Raw genomic sequence first — 17,330 nt, forward strand, 5'->3', positions numbered from 1 at the left:
ATGTGACTTGCTATGTTATTACATGATTATTGACCCCTCACCCCCCCAACATGGACTGTTCAGATTCTTCCCCACCACCATTAGACTGCTAAAAGTTATGTAAAATGGGTTAAATATATATATATATATATACAGAGAGTTAAAACTGTAACTATGCAGTCATATGTTTACATCCCTGTTTTTAGGGTTAGAGTTCCTGCTTACCTTATCAAGGCTGCACTTTAACAAATGAAATAGTCTGGAGAACTGTTCTTAACGAAATTTATTTTCGTTTACACTGTTGTGTACAAAATGACAAAATCTGTCTGAGTCTATTGATGTGCTGTAAAAGAAAGCGTTACTTTTAAAGTTTTCAGTCATAAAGATCAATTTATTAATAAAAAGGTTTTTCCTTTAGTGTTTGGTTTGTAAGTGAAAACCTCTTCCTGTTCCTTTCTGCCACTAACCGATTCTCTTCTTTCTGCTTCCTGTTTTGCAGCGTTTCCACCTCTCCTCCCAGGGGCAGCCATTCTCTGATCACAGGCCTGGCATCTTTCATCCATTCATCCCTCTTTCATTCAGTCATATTTTTGCCCCGTCATGAAAGGCCTGTCCAGTAGTCGGAGTCACCATCACGTGGTCTCCTATGAGCCATCGTACGATCCACTGGGTCACCATGTTGACCGTAAGCCATATTTGTTCAGCCAGATGGATATGCCTTTGCCAATTCCCATGCCACATCCATCTGAGTTGCCCTATTACAATGCTCAACGCGTCTCCTACCCCTCTGAAAGCAACAGCATTGTCCCATATGGAACCTTCCCCAGGAGGTGCCACTCCACCTCCTCAGCTCACCATCCTGAGGTAAAGGATGAGTGTATGGCCATGGTGCCGTACGCAGGGGGGGGAGGTAGAGGAGGAGGAGGGGGAGGAGGCTACGGAGCTAAATCCCAGTCTTGGGTGCCAGTAAATTTTGCGGACCCCTATGAGCAACAGCCAATATTTTCCAGAGATGGCTACCACACACTGCAGTACAAACGAGGAGTGTTGTCCCACAGCGGGGGGATGGGAGCCAATGACGGCAACAATGACAGTCCTGGACGAATTCGCCACCTGGTCCACTCGGTCCAGAAACTCTTTACCAAGTCGCATTCATTGGAGGGGCCACAGCACACGCAGTCATCCAAAGGGCCCAATAACGGGAGCGTTTATGGTGGTGGCGGTGGTGGAGGAGGTAGCGGTGGTGGTGGTTCAAGGGCTAGCCCAGAGGGTGCGGCTCCCCCAGGGGGGACGCGCCACCGGAAGCGCAGCAAGAGCCGGGAGCGCTGTCGATCAGCAGAGCCTAAGCATCGGAGCTACCACCACCACCACCACCCGCAGCTTCATGGCTCAGCATCTGCTCCAGGCTCCGGATACTGGAGCTCAGATGACAACCTGGAACGGGAGCTGTGTCTTTACCACCCTCATCACCACCAACCTCCACCTTCACCCTCCCTCTCCGTTTCCCCCTCCCCCGTTGCCATGACAATGGGACAGTGCCATGGCAACAACCCCGATAAGTACCCGCAGACCCCCCTGCCAAACTTCTCCTCCTCACAGTCCCAGCAGTACTTTCTGATGGACCCCTACGGGACAGTTAGCGAGCACGCCCACACTCACGCACGCCACGGCCGCACCCACCACCACTCTGCACTCAAAACCTCTTGGAGCAACAGCGATGTGAAGTATTCAGCTTCCTCTGCATGTGTGCCAGGTAGTGGTAACAGCAATAAGAGCGATGGCTGTGTCGGTGGAGGAAGCGGCCCCTTGCTGCCGCTGGGTCTTGTGGACGGGCCTATTGAGAAGAAAGGGGCATGGTCGTCAAGCCTAACGGTGAGCAGGGCCCGAGAGGTCTACACCAACAACAGCAGCCACAAGCAGCTACGAGCCAGCGCAGGACCCGGTAACCTAAACCTAGATAGAGCTCTAGTCAAATCTAAGGCCAGTCAGCAGCAGGACCCTTCTTGCCAGTTCTTACAGGTAAATTCTTTACTGGTTCCAGCCAAAGTAGTCCAGTCACTCCCCCTCCCCCCCCTGTTGCCTCTTGTTCTCCACTTATTACTTTTCTGAACAATGTTACCTCTAAGTCAGTGGGCTCCAGTCTCACTGCCAAAATCCAGCCAGCCTTTCTTATGCTTGACGATTCAGGATCTTTCATTCTACAGTGATGTATAATAATAATATTAATAAGTAGAGAGACTCTGGACAGAATTTGCAATGAAAACAAAAATATGAACATTTCATGTTTACAGGATGTGAAAGCATCCAAATATCAGATGTAAAGCCCCTGTTACACCTTGACAAGTCAGACCAGCCTGTTCCTGACGTACAGAAAATCTGGCAAAAATGCAGGTATATGTTGGAGAAGTTATGGGAAGCTGTATGGCTGGAACACGTCGGTATATGGCATGTATGCCAGCATCCGCCATCCATGGTCCATCAGTTCCAGGTCAGTTATCTGATGGCTGACATCCGTTCAGTGTCAGTTCCTCATCAGTCGTGGCGTCTAGCTGATCCTAACCCTCTGACTAACTTATCCAGAACTTCTCTCCAACATATCAGCGTATCTGACGTGTTCCATACGAGCGCTGAACGTGTTTCTAACTTCCAGCTACTGTATAATGGCGTATTGGCAGCGTTTTGGTATAAAGGGGGTTCACAGGAGGAAACCGTCAGTTCTCCTCCAGACTTCATCCCCATCATAGGGTGAGCCAGAAGGTGAGTGATGGATCCTCCCTGCGTTCACGCCCACCACCAACACACTTCCTAGCAGACATGACGCTCAATCTGCTGACACCAGAAACCTGCTTTATTTCTTTTTTGGTTTTATTTATTCTTTTTTTTTTTGGTGGACGGTAAACAGCAGCTAGGTTAATACCGCGATCAAAGAATCTTTTCCTGCAGGCCGGGCGCCTCCAGGCTCATCGCTGCCCCCCTCAGGACACTGTGCATCATTTCCTGGGCATTATGCTGCCTTCCGTTATGCAGAAGTTAGGCTGTCGTTGGACAGAAGTTCGTTATGGATACTCTGTTTACGCCCAGAATAGAAAGAATCCATAGAAAGTTCAGTGTCTGCCAGAGTTTAGGAGATTCTGGGACGTCAGGCAGACGCTGGTTAGATCAGGGAGGTGTGACAGGAGCCTAATTAGTGAAACTAGTAATATATCTAAATCAGTTTAATTCATTTACCTTTTAACATGCAGCCCAACAGCATTCTTCTCATGGCACTAAAATACATGTAGCACATATAGATGCAGTCCAGTGTGATAAAGTCCGCTAGATGTGACAGAATGATGCGTTTAGTGGCTCTGGGTTTTCCCCCTCAGCGCTTTATTCCAGTACAGCAGAGACACGTGTAAATGTTGCAGCACATCGGCCCTTATATATATACTCCATACTGGTCCTCAGACCTTAGACCACTACGCTACTATAGACTTAGACCAGGTCTAAAGGTCTGAGGAACGGTGGATCACACGAATGCATGAAAACGCTGCAAAATGTATGCCAGGCCTGTAAGTGGCGCTGTGGTGCCAAAGCAAAAATAGGCGACGAAATGTTGGGCGTGCGCAGTAATATTTATACATGGTTGCCTTTTCGTGGTTCAGTCAAATTCAGGTGCTGGACTATGTGGTCGATATTGCTCTGTTCTTCCTGGAGATATTCCAGAAGAAGAAGATTCTGTTGTAAGCCCGACAGCAGGGTGAGTAGCATTAGCAGCAACCATTCAACACAGTACGGCGCCATTGTTGTTGTGATACTGTGTCGCGCATGCGTGTTTAGAGGCGACGCAATGACGCATGCGTGTTTAGAGGCGACGCAATGACGCATGTGTGTTTAGAGGCGACGCTATGACGCATGCGTGTTTAGAGGCGACGCTATGACGCATGCGTGTTTAGAGGCGACGCTATGACGCATGCGTGTAAGAAAAAAAATGCGGTTAGAGCTTAAAGATGGAAACGCGAAAACGGCGTTTCAAAATCTTCCCACTCTGAAGGCTTAATAAAAAAAAGATCGTTTACAGACCCCGAAACGCCGGCTTCGTTTGGATGAGAGGCTGGTTTGGTGAAAAATTAGTGCGTTTAGGCCAGGGTTTGACTTCCTGTGGACGGGGCCTAAATCCACTGTGGGAAAGAAACACCAATACTAACCGTCCGCTTTGATCTATTGCTCTGAAAGGGAACATTTAGCTGCAGTCTTTTTTTCTCTGAGGTCACACCTGGTGTCTCACCACCAAACGTGCTCAGTTTAGAAAATTGTTACATTTGCTTATCAAAAGGGAAAAGAAAAAACAACATTTGTAAATTCCCCTCCAGGATGCAGCAGGACCGACTCTAGGTCTACATCCATTTACAGCAGAAACACAAGTGCTTTATTAGTGACGATGTATTTTCCTATTAGGAGGGATTCAGCAAACTGCCCAGCAAAATGATCCCAAACCCATGCAAAAAAAAACTAAATCAGAGCTAAGGAGCTAAACAAAACAGCTAGATGCTAAATGCAGATGAAACAGACCGACACCAGAGCACGCTAGCCTGGTGAGACCATCCTGATCTCGCGAGCTTTCAAGGTTTCACTCGCAGATCAATCTGGAGACTCTCCGTTAAAGAAAATTTGGAGCCGTTCACCAAACGAACGTCCAATCAGCGTTGGCTTTGAGGCGGGTTGAGGTGTGACGCAACGAGAAGCGCGACTGTTCAGTCTAAAGAACATGGCGGCTTCAGCCGATGAAACTAGCGTTAGCGTGGCTATCGAACAAGTTTTATGGGAATTACAGAGTATTTCTTCACTGAAAGAAGAGCAAAACACTGCTCTGGATGTTTTTGCTCTTCTCCCGACTGGTTTCACCAAGACTTTGATTTATCAATTGACTCCTCTTCGTCGTCGCTCTGTTAGTACGTCATATGCTTCGTTGATCTGATTGGTTTATTTGGCCCGTCTATCACCAACATAGGCCAATCAGCTAACCAGTATTTTCGCCCCTTCCCAAAATTACTTCAACGGAAGGTTTCCGTTGAAGTCTGGCGGAGTCAGGTTAGAGCTTCGTTGCTCTAATAGCTCTACCAGCAAATTCAAATTATAACCCAAACTGCACTTTAACAGTAAGATAAAATACTGCATCCCCGACCTGTACCTAATATTCTGGCCAATCGTAGGGCGGCAAATGCAACAAAGACCAAACTTAACGTCGTTAATGCTCTACATACAAAGTTCACAGAACCAGTTAATAAAGGGGAAGCTAAAATCATCCATTCAGTCCAACCTTTTCTGTTTTCAGGTCATAATGTTAGAGCCAACATTCCCGCATGGCAGCAGGAATCCGTGGTTCCAGCTCCATGGCTAAGTCAGTGGCTACTTCTATCTCCTATTGCCAGCTTTAGCCCCTCCCTGCTGGTGCCGATTTCCTGGTGGGACCTGAACCGGGTCACAGTTAGGCAGAAGTACCGCAGACTTACCTTCTGGAGGATGTGGTGAGCTTCCTTATTCCGTCTCTGGGAACCTGGTGAACCCAGAAACGCTGAGAGATACACTATATTGCCAAAAGTATTTGCTCACCCATCCAAATTATTGGAATCAGGTGTTCCAATCACTTCCATGGCCACAGGTGTATAAATTCAAGCACCTAGGCATGCAGACTGTTTTTACAAACATTTGTGAAAGAATGGGTCGCTCTCAGGAGCTCAGTGAATTCCAGCGTGGAACTGTGATAGGATGCCACCTGTGCAACAAATCCAGTCGTGAAATTTCCTCGCTCCTAAATATTCCACAGTCAACTGTCAGCTGTATTATAAGAAAATGGAAGTGTTTGGGAACGACAGCAACTCAGCCACGAAGTGGTAGGCCACGTAAACTGACGGAGCGGGGTCAGCGGATGCTGAAGCGCATAGTGCGAAGAGGTCGCCAACTTTCTGCAGAGTCAATCACTACAGACCTCCAAACTTCATGTGGCCTTCAGATTAGCTCAAGAACAGTGCGCAGAGAGCTTCATGGAATGGGTTTCCATGGTCGAGCAGCTGCATCCAAGCCATACATCACCAAGTGCAATGCAAAGCGTCGGATGCGGTGGTGTAAAGCACGCCGCCACTGGACTCTAGAGCAGTGGAGACGCGTTCTCTGGAGTGACGAATCGCGCTTCTCCATCTGGCAATCTGATGGACGGGTCTGGGTTTGGCGGTTGCCAGGAGAACGGTACTTGTCTGACTGCATTGTGCCAAGTGTAAAGTTTGGTGGAGGGGGGATTATGGTGTGGGGTTGTTTTTCAGGAGCTGGGCTTGGCCCCTTAGTTCCAGTGAAAGGAACTCTGAATGCTTCAGCATACCAAGACATTTTGGACAATTCCATGCTCCCAACTTTGTGGGAACAGTTTGGAGCTGGCCCCTTCCTCTTCCAACATGACTGTGCACCAGTGCACAAAGCAAGGTCCATAAAGACATGGATGACAGAGTCTGGTGTGGATGAACTTGACTGGCCTGCACAGAGTCCTGACCTCAACCCGATAGAACACCTTTGGGATGAATTAGAGCGGAGACTGAGAGCCAGGCCTTCTCGTCCAACATCAGTGTGCGACCTCACAAATGCGCTTCTGGAAGAATGGTCAAAAATTCCCATAAACACACTCCTAAACCTTGTGGACAGCCTTCCCAGAAGAGTTGAAGCTGTTCTAGCTGCAAAGGGTGGACCGACGTCATATTGAACCCTATGGATTAGGAACGGGATGTCACTTAAGCTCATATGTGAGTCAAGGCAGGTGAGCAAATACTTTTGGCAATCTAGTGTATGTTCGGCTTTCGAAGAAAGTAAAAAAAAAAGCAAAGCCGGATGCTCTGCAAATCCATGTCCGCCATGATGAGGTGGAACCAACGACCAGAAGACTCCATGACATAGGAGCCTTTCGCCTGCTGGGCCAAACGCTTTTACTGGCCAGAAGAATTTCAAGGTGAGCAATAGCAGGCCTAAAGCTCACCTCAGGGATGGTTTCATATTGGTCATGAAAGCACCTTTATGCTACGATCAGACAGCTAGCAGCAGAGACAGCAGAAGCAGCTAGTTTCCATATAAAGTCAATGGGTGATGCGCATCAAGGCGCAGCTAAAGGTCCTGCAGCGCGTCTGAGCAGCTGGAGCTTCATGAGCATCTGAGGCGCTTCAGAATCAGCAGCTGCTGGAGTTGGAAACATTGAGCTTTAGCCGCTGGACGCGCCTCATCAACCAATGAGAGAAGCTGATCTGGGAGCTGGCAGGGAGTCAGACGCAGCACTGCTGATGCAGAGCGCTATGATCACTCCTCTGAAACAGTTTATTAACGCCTAAATTAACTTCAAACGTAGAAACCTGCCGGCAGAATATGTTGGCTTTTATTATCCTGCTGCCTGCAGTTTGTAGCACAGACCTGAAAAACGCTAACATCTACTTCCAGCCGCCACCAACAGGAGGGGAAAACCCTGGAGAGGCGAGCGGGCCTGAGGCAGCTGCTGCTGGGGATTCCCAGTGACAGCGCAGCGCCGGTATGTGGGGGTCTGAGCGGCTCCCACAGAGAAATAATCTTTGAAGGCAGGATGGTAATCTGGATGAACTGACTGCACAGACCATGTTTTCAGGAGGACTTTCTCACTTCAACATAGATTCTAACTACTTTCTACCCGCTGATCACAGCTAATATAGCTGCCATTGTTCCAGGCAGAGAAAGGATAGGGTAGCTCCGCCCAACGCGCATCAGACCCACTTTATCACCGCGCGACTGAAGTAGCTTTGCTACTAAACTGGTACAAGCATCAGAAATGAAGCAGCAGGTGCGTTTTAGCTGCTTCTACTGCGCGCCGTCTGAACTTAGCATTAGTGGTAGCGGTCTTGGTCTCCAATGAACAGGTCTTGTCTTCATCGCTGCTGCTTCCACATCAGAAAACAGTCTGATCTTCAGCAGGGCCAATAGAGAACTGAAGAGAGGCATTAAGCAGACAAACAAACCAGAGGAGCATGCATTGGAGACGTGGAGCGGCTTTCACAGCCGGAAAGTAAAAAAGGCTTAGAGAAAAGACGGAAAAACTGAAAATAAGAAAGATAATCCTCTCACAAATATGCTAGTTTGCTGAGTAAACAGAGGAGACATCTTTAGGTGCGTTTTTCACCCCATTTTTTAAATAAAAAGATTTTTTTTGTGTTGCTGCTCTGCTGTCTGTCACCTTGGATTAACAATAATTAGTTTATTTGTAAAATGACTTAAGATCAGAGCAGTAAACCTGTGGCTGTGTTAAACCATCCTTTTAAAGAGATTTTGTTTTGATTCAAATGAATTTTCTGAGGCTGGGATGACTGGATACCACTGACTTAGGCTGGGGACGCACTCAAACTGCCAGTAGGAGGCGCATGTTTTCCTCTTCAACCAATCAGACCAAAGACCTTCAATTCTGAACTATTCTTTAAATACATTTATTTGTTCAGCTGTTTCAGATGAACCCATCAGATTGTGGAGATGTGAAAGAACAGCTCATCCATTAGTTAGTCCCAGTCCCAGTCCCAGTTAGTCCTCATGTTCCATTAACACCACTGGTTCCTTTGGGATGTAATAGAGAAGATGAAATATAAAAGCACAAGTAAAGAATGTAAAAGGTGTTTAATCACTAGTGAGCATTGATGTTATGATGCCAAATAATTTATGTTCTGTTCTAATCTTATAGAAGGAAACTGGTATTTTCTAATTTTCCTTCCATCATGCAGTCTCAGTTCTGATACAGTAGCAGCCGTTCAAAATGTCCCAACTTTCCTCGGCTGGTCCCTTTAATTCCTTTTTAAACATCAACCTTTGTACTAAAATATTCTTTCTGTTATGATTTATGGACATTAAGATCTAAAGAGAAGCGCCACCTCCTGGTCAGACCCTGTAATTCAGCGAGTCAGAGTAAAGAAGCTATGGAAGACGGGGTCACTGCGGTGGTTGGAAGATGGCTGCCGTTTGGCTGCTGTTTGCCTGGGGGGGGGGCGTTTTGAATGGCTGCTACTGTAGGTTTTAAATAATTAGAGGAATTGATTTTACGATTGTTGCTGTAAAAACTTTTGTAAACACAAACGACCTCCACTGGTTGTGCATTAAAGTTGTAGTGAGTCCCCAGCACTGGTAAGAACATTGGTGCATCGTTCCTCCACACTCTTCCTGACCCCCTTGCCTTTTCCTGCACTTACCCAACTCACCTTCAAGCTTTGTTCCACCCAGCATCCTCCCACCACAAACCCACCTCCTTTACCTCCTCTTGGTTTGAAGAGCCATCCTCCTCCTTCTCCTCTTCCCTTCTTTTGAGTTGAACAGAGAAGTAAGTGCAGAGCCAGTAGTAGCCTTACTCTCTACCTGCTAGGTAATGGCATCACTCACCCAGAACTACAGTGTGTTGCTCTTTGCAGACCTAAGGCCTCTTTTCTCTCTATATCAGTTTGAATGTATTTTCTCTCCATGTTTATCTCTGCAGCCTTTTGTTGTGCAGGTTTATTTAAGGTCTCACTCTAGGTTCGGTGTTACTGACTTTAGTTAAACTAGTTCATCTTCAATAAATGGTTCTCTAACGCTAACTGGCAGAGCTAGCTGCAATGTTTGATTGGATAAGGCTAAGTTCTGGTGGAGGCAGAAGCTGCTTTATTCCCTATAGATGTGCAATTTGTTCTTCACCAGAATGTCCTGCCAGCATTGCCAGAACTTGTTGATGCATGAGCTAAGCCCCCCCTGCTAACGTCTCACCCTGAGAGGCGAGCTCAGTTTGTCTAATAGGTAGGGAAGTTTCCCCTGAACAACGTTCCTGGGTCATTTATTTAACAGAGCGTTGAGGAATACCGTCTATCTGCTAGAGAAGTAGTCTCCTCCAACACCTCACATCCTGCTTCAGATTGTAAAATAGTCACTGATTAGCCTAAACAGCAATATCCTTCCCAAACAACCACTGGCAGCAACCCCTCCTCTACTTCACAGCATGTCCTCAATATCTGAAGCAGAAAGAGACCAGGAAGAAGCGTCAACTGTGTTTTCCAATCTACATTGGCCTAAAACATCCATTAAAATCCTTTTAATAACTAATAAACCATAAATCAAAGAGATTTATAGTCATTAAAGGAGAAGTTCAGTCAGCAAGGAATAATCAATGGATCTTTATTTATACCTAAAACTAAAACGTTTGATTTAATGAATGAAGCATTAATCAGTAAAAAAACAAAAATTATAATTTTCACTGAGTCTGGGAGCGGCCATTTTTGCCCAAATACAGTAGCCCCTCCCTCCTGCCATCTTCCAGCAGTGACGTCACGGTGCGGTAAGCCTAGCGCCATTCTCCCCGCTTTCCAAGCTAAATCAATGGGAACTACTAGACACATCTGCAAACAACAACAATTATTGAAGATTTCCAGAGGACTTCACCATTGAAATTCACCAGAGCTATAGTGAAACTGACAATGCCCACGTGCATGGCAGCTGGATGCTGGAATACATCGGGTAAAAGTGAAACAAAGAGTTATTCCACCTTTCTGATTCCTGATCCTCCACGGACGGGTTGGTCGTTGGATCGCCAACTTGAAGAGGGAGGATTTGCCATCGAACTTCTGGCCAGAGAAAAAAACCCGTAATATGTAGCCAACATTTGGAAGAAGAATGTTTTCAAGATGACTTGGATAATAGCGCGTTGTGACAAACACCAGATACAGCACTGGGACTTGATCAACAGCCGATACCGCACCGTGACGTCACTAACCAGTAGGTGGCAGTAGTGTTCTTTGACAAACATGGATGCCTCCAGTAAAGCACATTCACATGAAAATTACTCTGAATTAAAAACACTGATCATTTATTGAACAGGATGGAATCATTTCAGATTTAAAGAACTTTCAGAAGTTCTACCATGAATTCATCAGTAAAGAATGATGAAATCTTACCGACCTCTGATGATGATGATCAGGAATCCAGATGAGGCTCTGAGAGCAGATCATCCCCCATGGAAGGACTCTGAGAGACAAACGGTGACCTAAGGTCTCTCCTGATGTCTGAGATGTTGAAGGTCAGGAATCTGCTGAGTCATGTGTGGTGAGGAATCGTTCAGGCTGCTGAGTGTTTCACCCATGCAGTCGTCTCCCCAATCCGTCCGGAACTGGATGTTTTTGTTCACAATGGTTGTGTTGATTTTACACAATACGTTCAGGTTCACACTTCTAACTAGTTACAACCATAGAAATACTTCTGATACAGGAAAATATGCGTAATCATCCTTTAATGCTTATGGCGGGTTAACTTCTGGAAAAGAAAACAAAGGAGATAATAGAGCGGATTCTCCCAGGCTTTGATTTCTGATCAGGCGAGTCTCAGATGATCTCAATGAAAACTTTCATTACATTTCATTACGGAGCCTCAATCGGAGCTCTATCTCTCTGTCTGAGGACATTAACATTTGAACCTTCTTCTTTCAAAGATTGCCTCAGCTTCCTCTCTTCACAGCTCCGATAAACAGGAAGTAGAGGTAGCAAGCTAACAGACCACTGATCGGTAATTGAGCAGTTTTTGAGTGTAGCAAGTTCTACCGACTTTATTGTGTTAATATTAGTAATGGGACATGCTATCCAGAGATGTTTAAAGGAACGCGTTAACGCGTTCGGTGAGTTAAATACTGAGTTAAATACTGAATAAATGAGTTAAATACTAATATGATGCATGTGGGACGGAGCGGGGCGGGGCGGAGGTCACTGAGGATGTGGGTTCGGTGTTAGTAGGAGTTTACGTCCATCTTCTAATGAGGCATAAACAGACTCAGAGCGAAACACTGATTTCACAATAGATGTTTAAAAATCGATGATGCTTTAAATCTCTACCTTCCTATTGAAGCACCTCTGCTGCTTCTCAGCTTCAGTTCACTGGTTTCTGTTGCTAATTTTAAAGATAGATTGAGAATAATTTGTGTTCAAGAGCCATTAATCGCCCCCCCCCCCCACTCTGATGCATCCTCTGGTGGAAGTTGGTTTCTGACTAACGGAGACGCTTGAAGGGCAGCAGGAATGAGAGGAGCGAGACGCTGATGCTTGTCTGTTTGGGCCAATGGCAGCGAGATGATGACAGAACCTCAGGCAGCTCGTTCAACCGCTTCTATGTTGCTCCGCTCGCTGCAACATTGCTGCTTTACACAGATTTGCTGTTTTTACGTTTCTTTGAACAAACTCCTGTCACTTATTATTTTAAAGCTGCACACATGGCTCTCCTACGCTCTTCATCAAGTCTTCCACTAATGTTCCCAGCTGCACTTTCATTTACTTTAAATGCTGCTACTTTAGACCATCCAAACAGGGTTGCCAAGGGAACCGTCGGTGTTCTGTAGCCTATATCCTGCAGCTGATGGTTAGAATGTGCTGCATACCGATCCAGGGTCGCTATCCAATGCTAATTATTTCTAGCAATGCAGATGAAGATGAAACAGGCAGACAGGATCTGTGATAAAGCTTTAAAGAGCGGCGCTGTTCCTCAGCGTTACAGTAGACTGAGTGCCAGGCTGCTGTGGATGTGAAGCGAGTGCGTGGGTGAGAGGCACTGCTGATAATACTGCAGCTGGTCCTTTTCTCTTTTTAGAGCCAAACTGCTCATTTGTGTCTCTTTGACGTCACACACATGCAGAGGAAGAGAGAGAAAGATATTTAGCTCAACAAATCTCCTCAGACTTTCTGTCAGGAATCAAATTCACCAGAAAAATGCTTCCAGGTTATGTTTCATAATAATAATTATAATAATTGAACTTTATTGATCTCATAGGGGAGAAATCCCCTCTCTGCATTTAACCCCTCCCCTTGGGGAGCAGTGGGCTGCCACTGTGCGCTGCCCAGGGAGCAGGGTGGGGTTAAGGGTCTTGCTCAGGGACCCAGAGTGGCAGTCTGTGGGAATTGAACCGGGTACCTGCAACCTTCACAGAGCGCTGCTCTAACCACTAAGCCTTCCCTCCCCCCCCCCATGGTTCCCATCATTGATAAAAAACAGACTTCTATATTTATTTAAAAGATCTCTGACCTTTGACCTCAGTAGGTTTAAAGACTGAAATAATGAACCTCATTTAATTTTGGCATAATGTTGTTAATTACATGCGATTATAGTTACATGACATAAAAGGGAATAAGGAATAATCCCTTCTTCCTCCCCCATCGCGGGAGGGTCTCCCCCCCTTTCCCTCCCAGCGGGGGTCCTCTTCCAGAGCCCTGGGAGCCTGATGGTTCTGCCAGTATCTCTGCTGTTCCTAGCACTGAACTCTTCTTGACCGAGATGTCTGATGTATTTCCAGGGATCTGCTGTAACTCCTCCAGTTTGGGGGCCGCTGCCCTGAGGGCCCCCATGGCCACGGGTTCCACTGATGCTTTGACCTTCCAGGTTTTCTCCAGCTCTTCTCTGAGCTCCTGGTATTTCTCTAGTTTCTCATTTTTCCTGATGTTGCAGTCACTTGGTATCGCTATGGCAACCATAACAGCTTTCCTCTGCTTGTCCACCACCTTAATGTCCGGTTGGTTAGCCGTTACCATTCAGTCCGTCTGTATCTGGAAGTCCCTCAGGATCTTGGCTCGGTCATTCTCTACCATCCCTGGACGTGTTTCCCAATGTAACCTTGGGGTTTCCATCCATACTCTGCTCAGATGTTCCTGTATTCTATTCCAGCCCCTTGGTCATGGCGCTCCATGTTAGCTTCCCCTGCCAGCATCTTCCACCCTGCAGTTCTGTGCTGGATTGTCTCAGGGCCTCTTGGCACAGTCTGCATCTGGGGTCTCGTCTGGTGAGGTAGATCTGGGCCTCTATTGCTCTGGTGCTCAGGGCCTGCTCCTGTGCAGCCATGATGAGTGCCTGTCCTTCAGTCCAGCCTTGTCCAGCCATTGGTAGGATTTCCTGATATATATATATATATATATATATATATATATATAAACTCAGGTTTCAGCTTTCAAGAACCTCCAATGCAGCGATAGAGTTGATTCCTTTCCGCTCTCCTCGCAGCTCCAACCCCTTTACAGGAGAACAGAAGACCTCACCCATTCAGCCATTCTAGCAATACCCTCTTAACGACCCCCCTTTCAGAGACATAGACAGGTATGGGGCATTGCAGGCTAACAAAGCAGCCTAACGACCCCCATTCCAAAGGGGGGGACCCGTTCATCCGTTTCTATTTGCATGTTTTCTAAACTAAAACCAGGCTTTGTTGGGCTGCTGGATAAAACCTGGAACTAAACGCTATTTCTGACATTTTGAATTGAAAAATTGGAAACAAAGTCCAGTGGATTGTTTTTCATTTTGTTTTTTTGGAACGGCTCTGACCTGGATGCCTGAGAATCTTCACCAGCATTGACGTCCTCTCCATGTGGCTGACAGAGCATCACAGCCTGTAGCCTCAAAACAACCTTGCAGGGCTTCTTCAGCTTCCTGGGACCATCTCCTCACAGTTCTTTTAAATGCAGGTTGTTTCTTATAAAGTGGTTTTTTGTCTGAGCAGTGAAAAAATAGATTCTAATCTGATTTCCTTAGAGGATGTCTAACTTCATAGATCTAGGAATCCTTGACATTTGCATAAAACAAGTCCAGCTTTTAGTTTTCTGTGGTGCAGCAGCTAACAGACTGTTGGAACATTGGCAGCGTAGCAGAGAGAGAGATGTGATTAAAATCTCCAATTATTCCCACTAATGTATTTGGCTGTTGTGTCTGTAGCTTAGCAACAACAGAACTGATGACATCACATGCAGTGTTGGCAACAGCAGAAGGTGGAGTATAAACGGTTACTAGCAGAACACTGCTGACCTCTCTGGGCAAATAATATGGCTGAAAACCAGCGGCCATCAGTTGAACATCTGGGCTGCAGGGATGGATCTTCACAGGGTTTCCAGTCTTCTTTAAATCTCTGTCTGCTGGTTTGGTCAGAAAGCCTGGAAGAGAGACGCTGGAGTCTGAGATATGATCCTGCAGCCATGTTTCAGTAAAACACATAATGCTGCATTGCTGATATTGTGGCTGGGTCCTTGCTAAGGCTTGAAGTTCTGACTGGTTTCCTAACGATCTCACATTGCCCATGATGACTGATGGAAGAGATAGTTTAAATTTCTTCTTCTTCGCTCTTCTCCTTGCTGCTACACTGCATCCCCTGCACCTCATGTTCAACTCAGCAGGTACTTGTGGAAGTAGATTAAGTATTTTTTTAGCTTTAGAGATATTAAAGAGCTGCTCCCTGGTGTAAATAAATCAACTTGCTATGGTTGCTATGGTTACGCATCATCACATGTGTCCAGAAAAGGAGAGAAATATCAGTGAAAATCCCTGCATTGATCAACAAAGGCTGAAAAGAAACTGATCTAAAAATGATTTTCAAGTTCTCTTAAAAAATGAATATCAGTGTCAGGCTATCAGACTCTAATGTGCAGCAAAATTCTAGTAAAAGAAACAAGAAAATTCAGCAGTTTCATAGCGGGGTGTACCCCGAAACCAGTAACCCATCCATGCCCACTCAGATTTATAGTTTATTTACATATATACCTTGCTGCCAGGTGTAATAAAACATCAGTGACACTTTAACTAATACTCTCAGGTTAATCAGAGCAGAAATAATTAGTAAACCTAATTTGGAGTCTTATTCCACAACAAACCGTTATATTTCAGGACGACCCTCAGCGAAGCAGATGTTTGAATTAGAGGAATGTCTAAATGACCTCTGCCTGCAGCATCCTATGTCAGCCAGCAGTCTCTGGTGTGATGCTAGTAGCAGTGCGCTGCCAGAGGGAGAGAATTAAGGATGAGGGGAAACCTGCTGGTTGTCCTGGTTGCTGGATGATTCCTTGAGTTTGGATGTTTGGTTTAGCTGTTTGATGGCTGGGAGGCAGGAAGCATCATCCTGACTGCGCTCTCATGGGTTTCCATCCTCACTATCAGGTACCTCAGGATGAATGGAGTGGCTTCTCTCCTCTGGGGAAAGAGGAGGACATCCCCTGTCGTAGAATGAGGAGCGGCAGCTATGTGAAAGCCATGGCTGACGACGACAGCGGAGACTCTGATGGAAGTCCCAAACCTTCGCCCAAGATGCAGGCACGTCGGGCCAGCTACCTTAAAGCCACACAGCCATCGCTGACAGAGATGACCACTCTACAGTAAGATTTATCCTCTTTTCTCAAACACTGCGACCATAAACGATCGTTAAAACTAATGTAAGGAAAATATTGAAATAAAGGAACCGTTTCCACTAATCAGATCCCTTTGAACTGCAGTTGAGGAGTTTGTAGACTGCAGAGTAAAGGTGGGGAAGAATGACATAGAAATCAGTAATAATATCTAATATAAAAATGGTTTTCAATTTTTCAAGTTCTCTTAAAAAAGAATATCAGTGTCAGACTATCAGACTCCAATGTGCAGCTCAATTATAGTAAAAGAAAACAAGAAAATTCAGCAGTTTCATAGCGGGGTGTACCCTGAAACCAGTAACCCATCCATAGAGAGGAGTCCAGGCCAGGCCAGGCAAACAGGAAGGCTCAGAGGTCTAGGAGTCCGCAGCCTGATCAGGGATACAGATGAGAACAGGAACATGCTGGTTCAGGGTTCCAGGAATCCAACAGAGAGTTCAGGCAGAACGTTCAGATGAGAACAGGCAGCCTCAGTGGAAGAGGCATGATGAGCAAATCAGGATCTCTACAAATTACTATAAGCCCCCATCCCCCACTGCATGAATGGTAATTGGAAACTGGGCAGAGGTGGACAGGTGAATGAAATGATCTATTAGGTCAGCCCTCAGAGCCATGATCATGACATCATGAAAATGTTCTTATGAGGCTAAATTAACTTTGAGCTAATTTAGAACAGCTAGAAACTTTTCAAACCACTTCATGACGGGAATGACAGAGATAGACAAAACATTATTTAAATAACATTTGAAAGAATGAAATGCCAAATCAATAATGCTTAGATGAATAATACTAATGAAACTGTTGAAAATTAAATACACCCTAAAAGTGTGTCTGCTTCTACTCTATCTGGTGCTATTTTGATGATGAAGAGGATTTCCGGTGGACTGGGAAGTTAGCAGGTCCAAATTATTTGAGCCTTATCAGCAGTAGTAGTGTCGATACTCTCCTGTCCTCAACTCTGTAACCGTAGTAATAGAAGGCTGCTGTCAGTCACTCTCTCTGCTGGGTATGTTAGCCGCACCAGGGAGGCATCCAGGAGGCATCCTAACCAGATGCCTGAGCCACCTCAACTGGTTCCTCTCGATGTGGAGGAGCAGCAGCTCTACTCCGAGTCCTCCCCGGATGACTGAGCTCCTCCCCCTATGTCTAAGGCAGAGCCCAGACACACTATGG

At 45.9% G+C, this 17,330-nt stretch overlaps 1 protein-coding gene across 4 annotated transcripts in view; it reads left to right on the forward strand.

Moving 5' to 3' along the window:
* The window catches only part of LOC119781521 (disks large-associated protein 1-like), a 111,136-nt gene that overhangs the window by 36,256 nt on the left and 57,550 nt on the right, over positions 1–17,330 (forward strand). The window contains exons 3-4 of one of the 4 annotated variants that reach the window (XM_038282012.1): positions 479–1,998; positions 15,913–16,127. In XM_038282012.1, the coding sequence (XP_038137940.1) occupies positions 580–1,998; positions 15,913–16,127 (1,634 nt within the window). In that variant the 5' untranslated portion in view covers positions 479–579. Of the gene's footprint in view, positions 1–478; positions 1,999–15,912; positions 16,128–17,330 lie in introns of those variants that run through there. The other 3 variants (XM_038282030.1, XR_005280585.1, XM_038282018.1) reach the window with 3 other exon arrangements.

The sequence above is a fragment of the Cyprinodon tularosa genome, unplaced genomic scaffold, assembly GCF_016077235.1.
Source record: "Cyprinodon tularosa strain WSP-4 unplaced genomic scaffold, ASM1607723v1 ctg1038, whole genome shotgun sequence".
NCBI classification, from domain to species: Eukaryota; Metazoa; Chordata; class Actinopteri; order Cyprinodontiformes; family Cyprinodontidae; genus Cyprinodon; species Cyprinodon tularosa.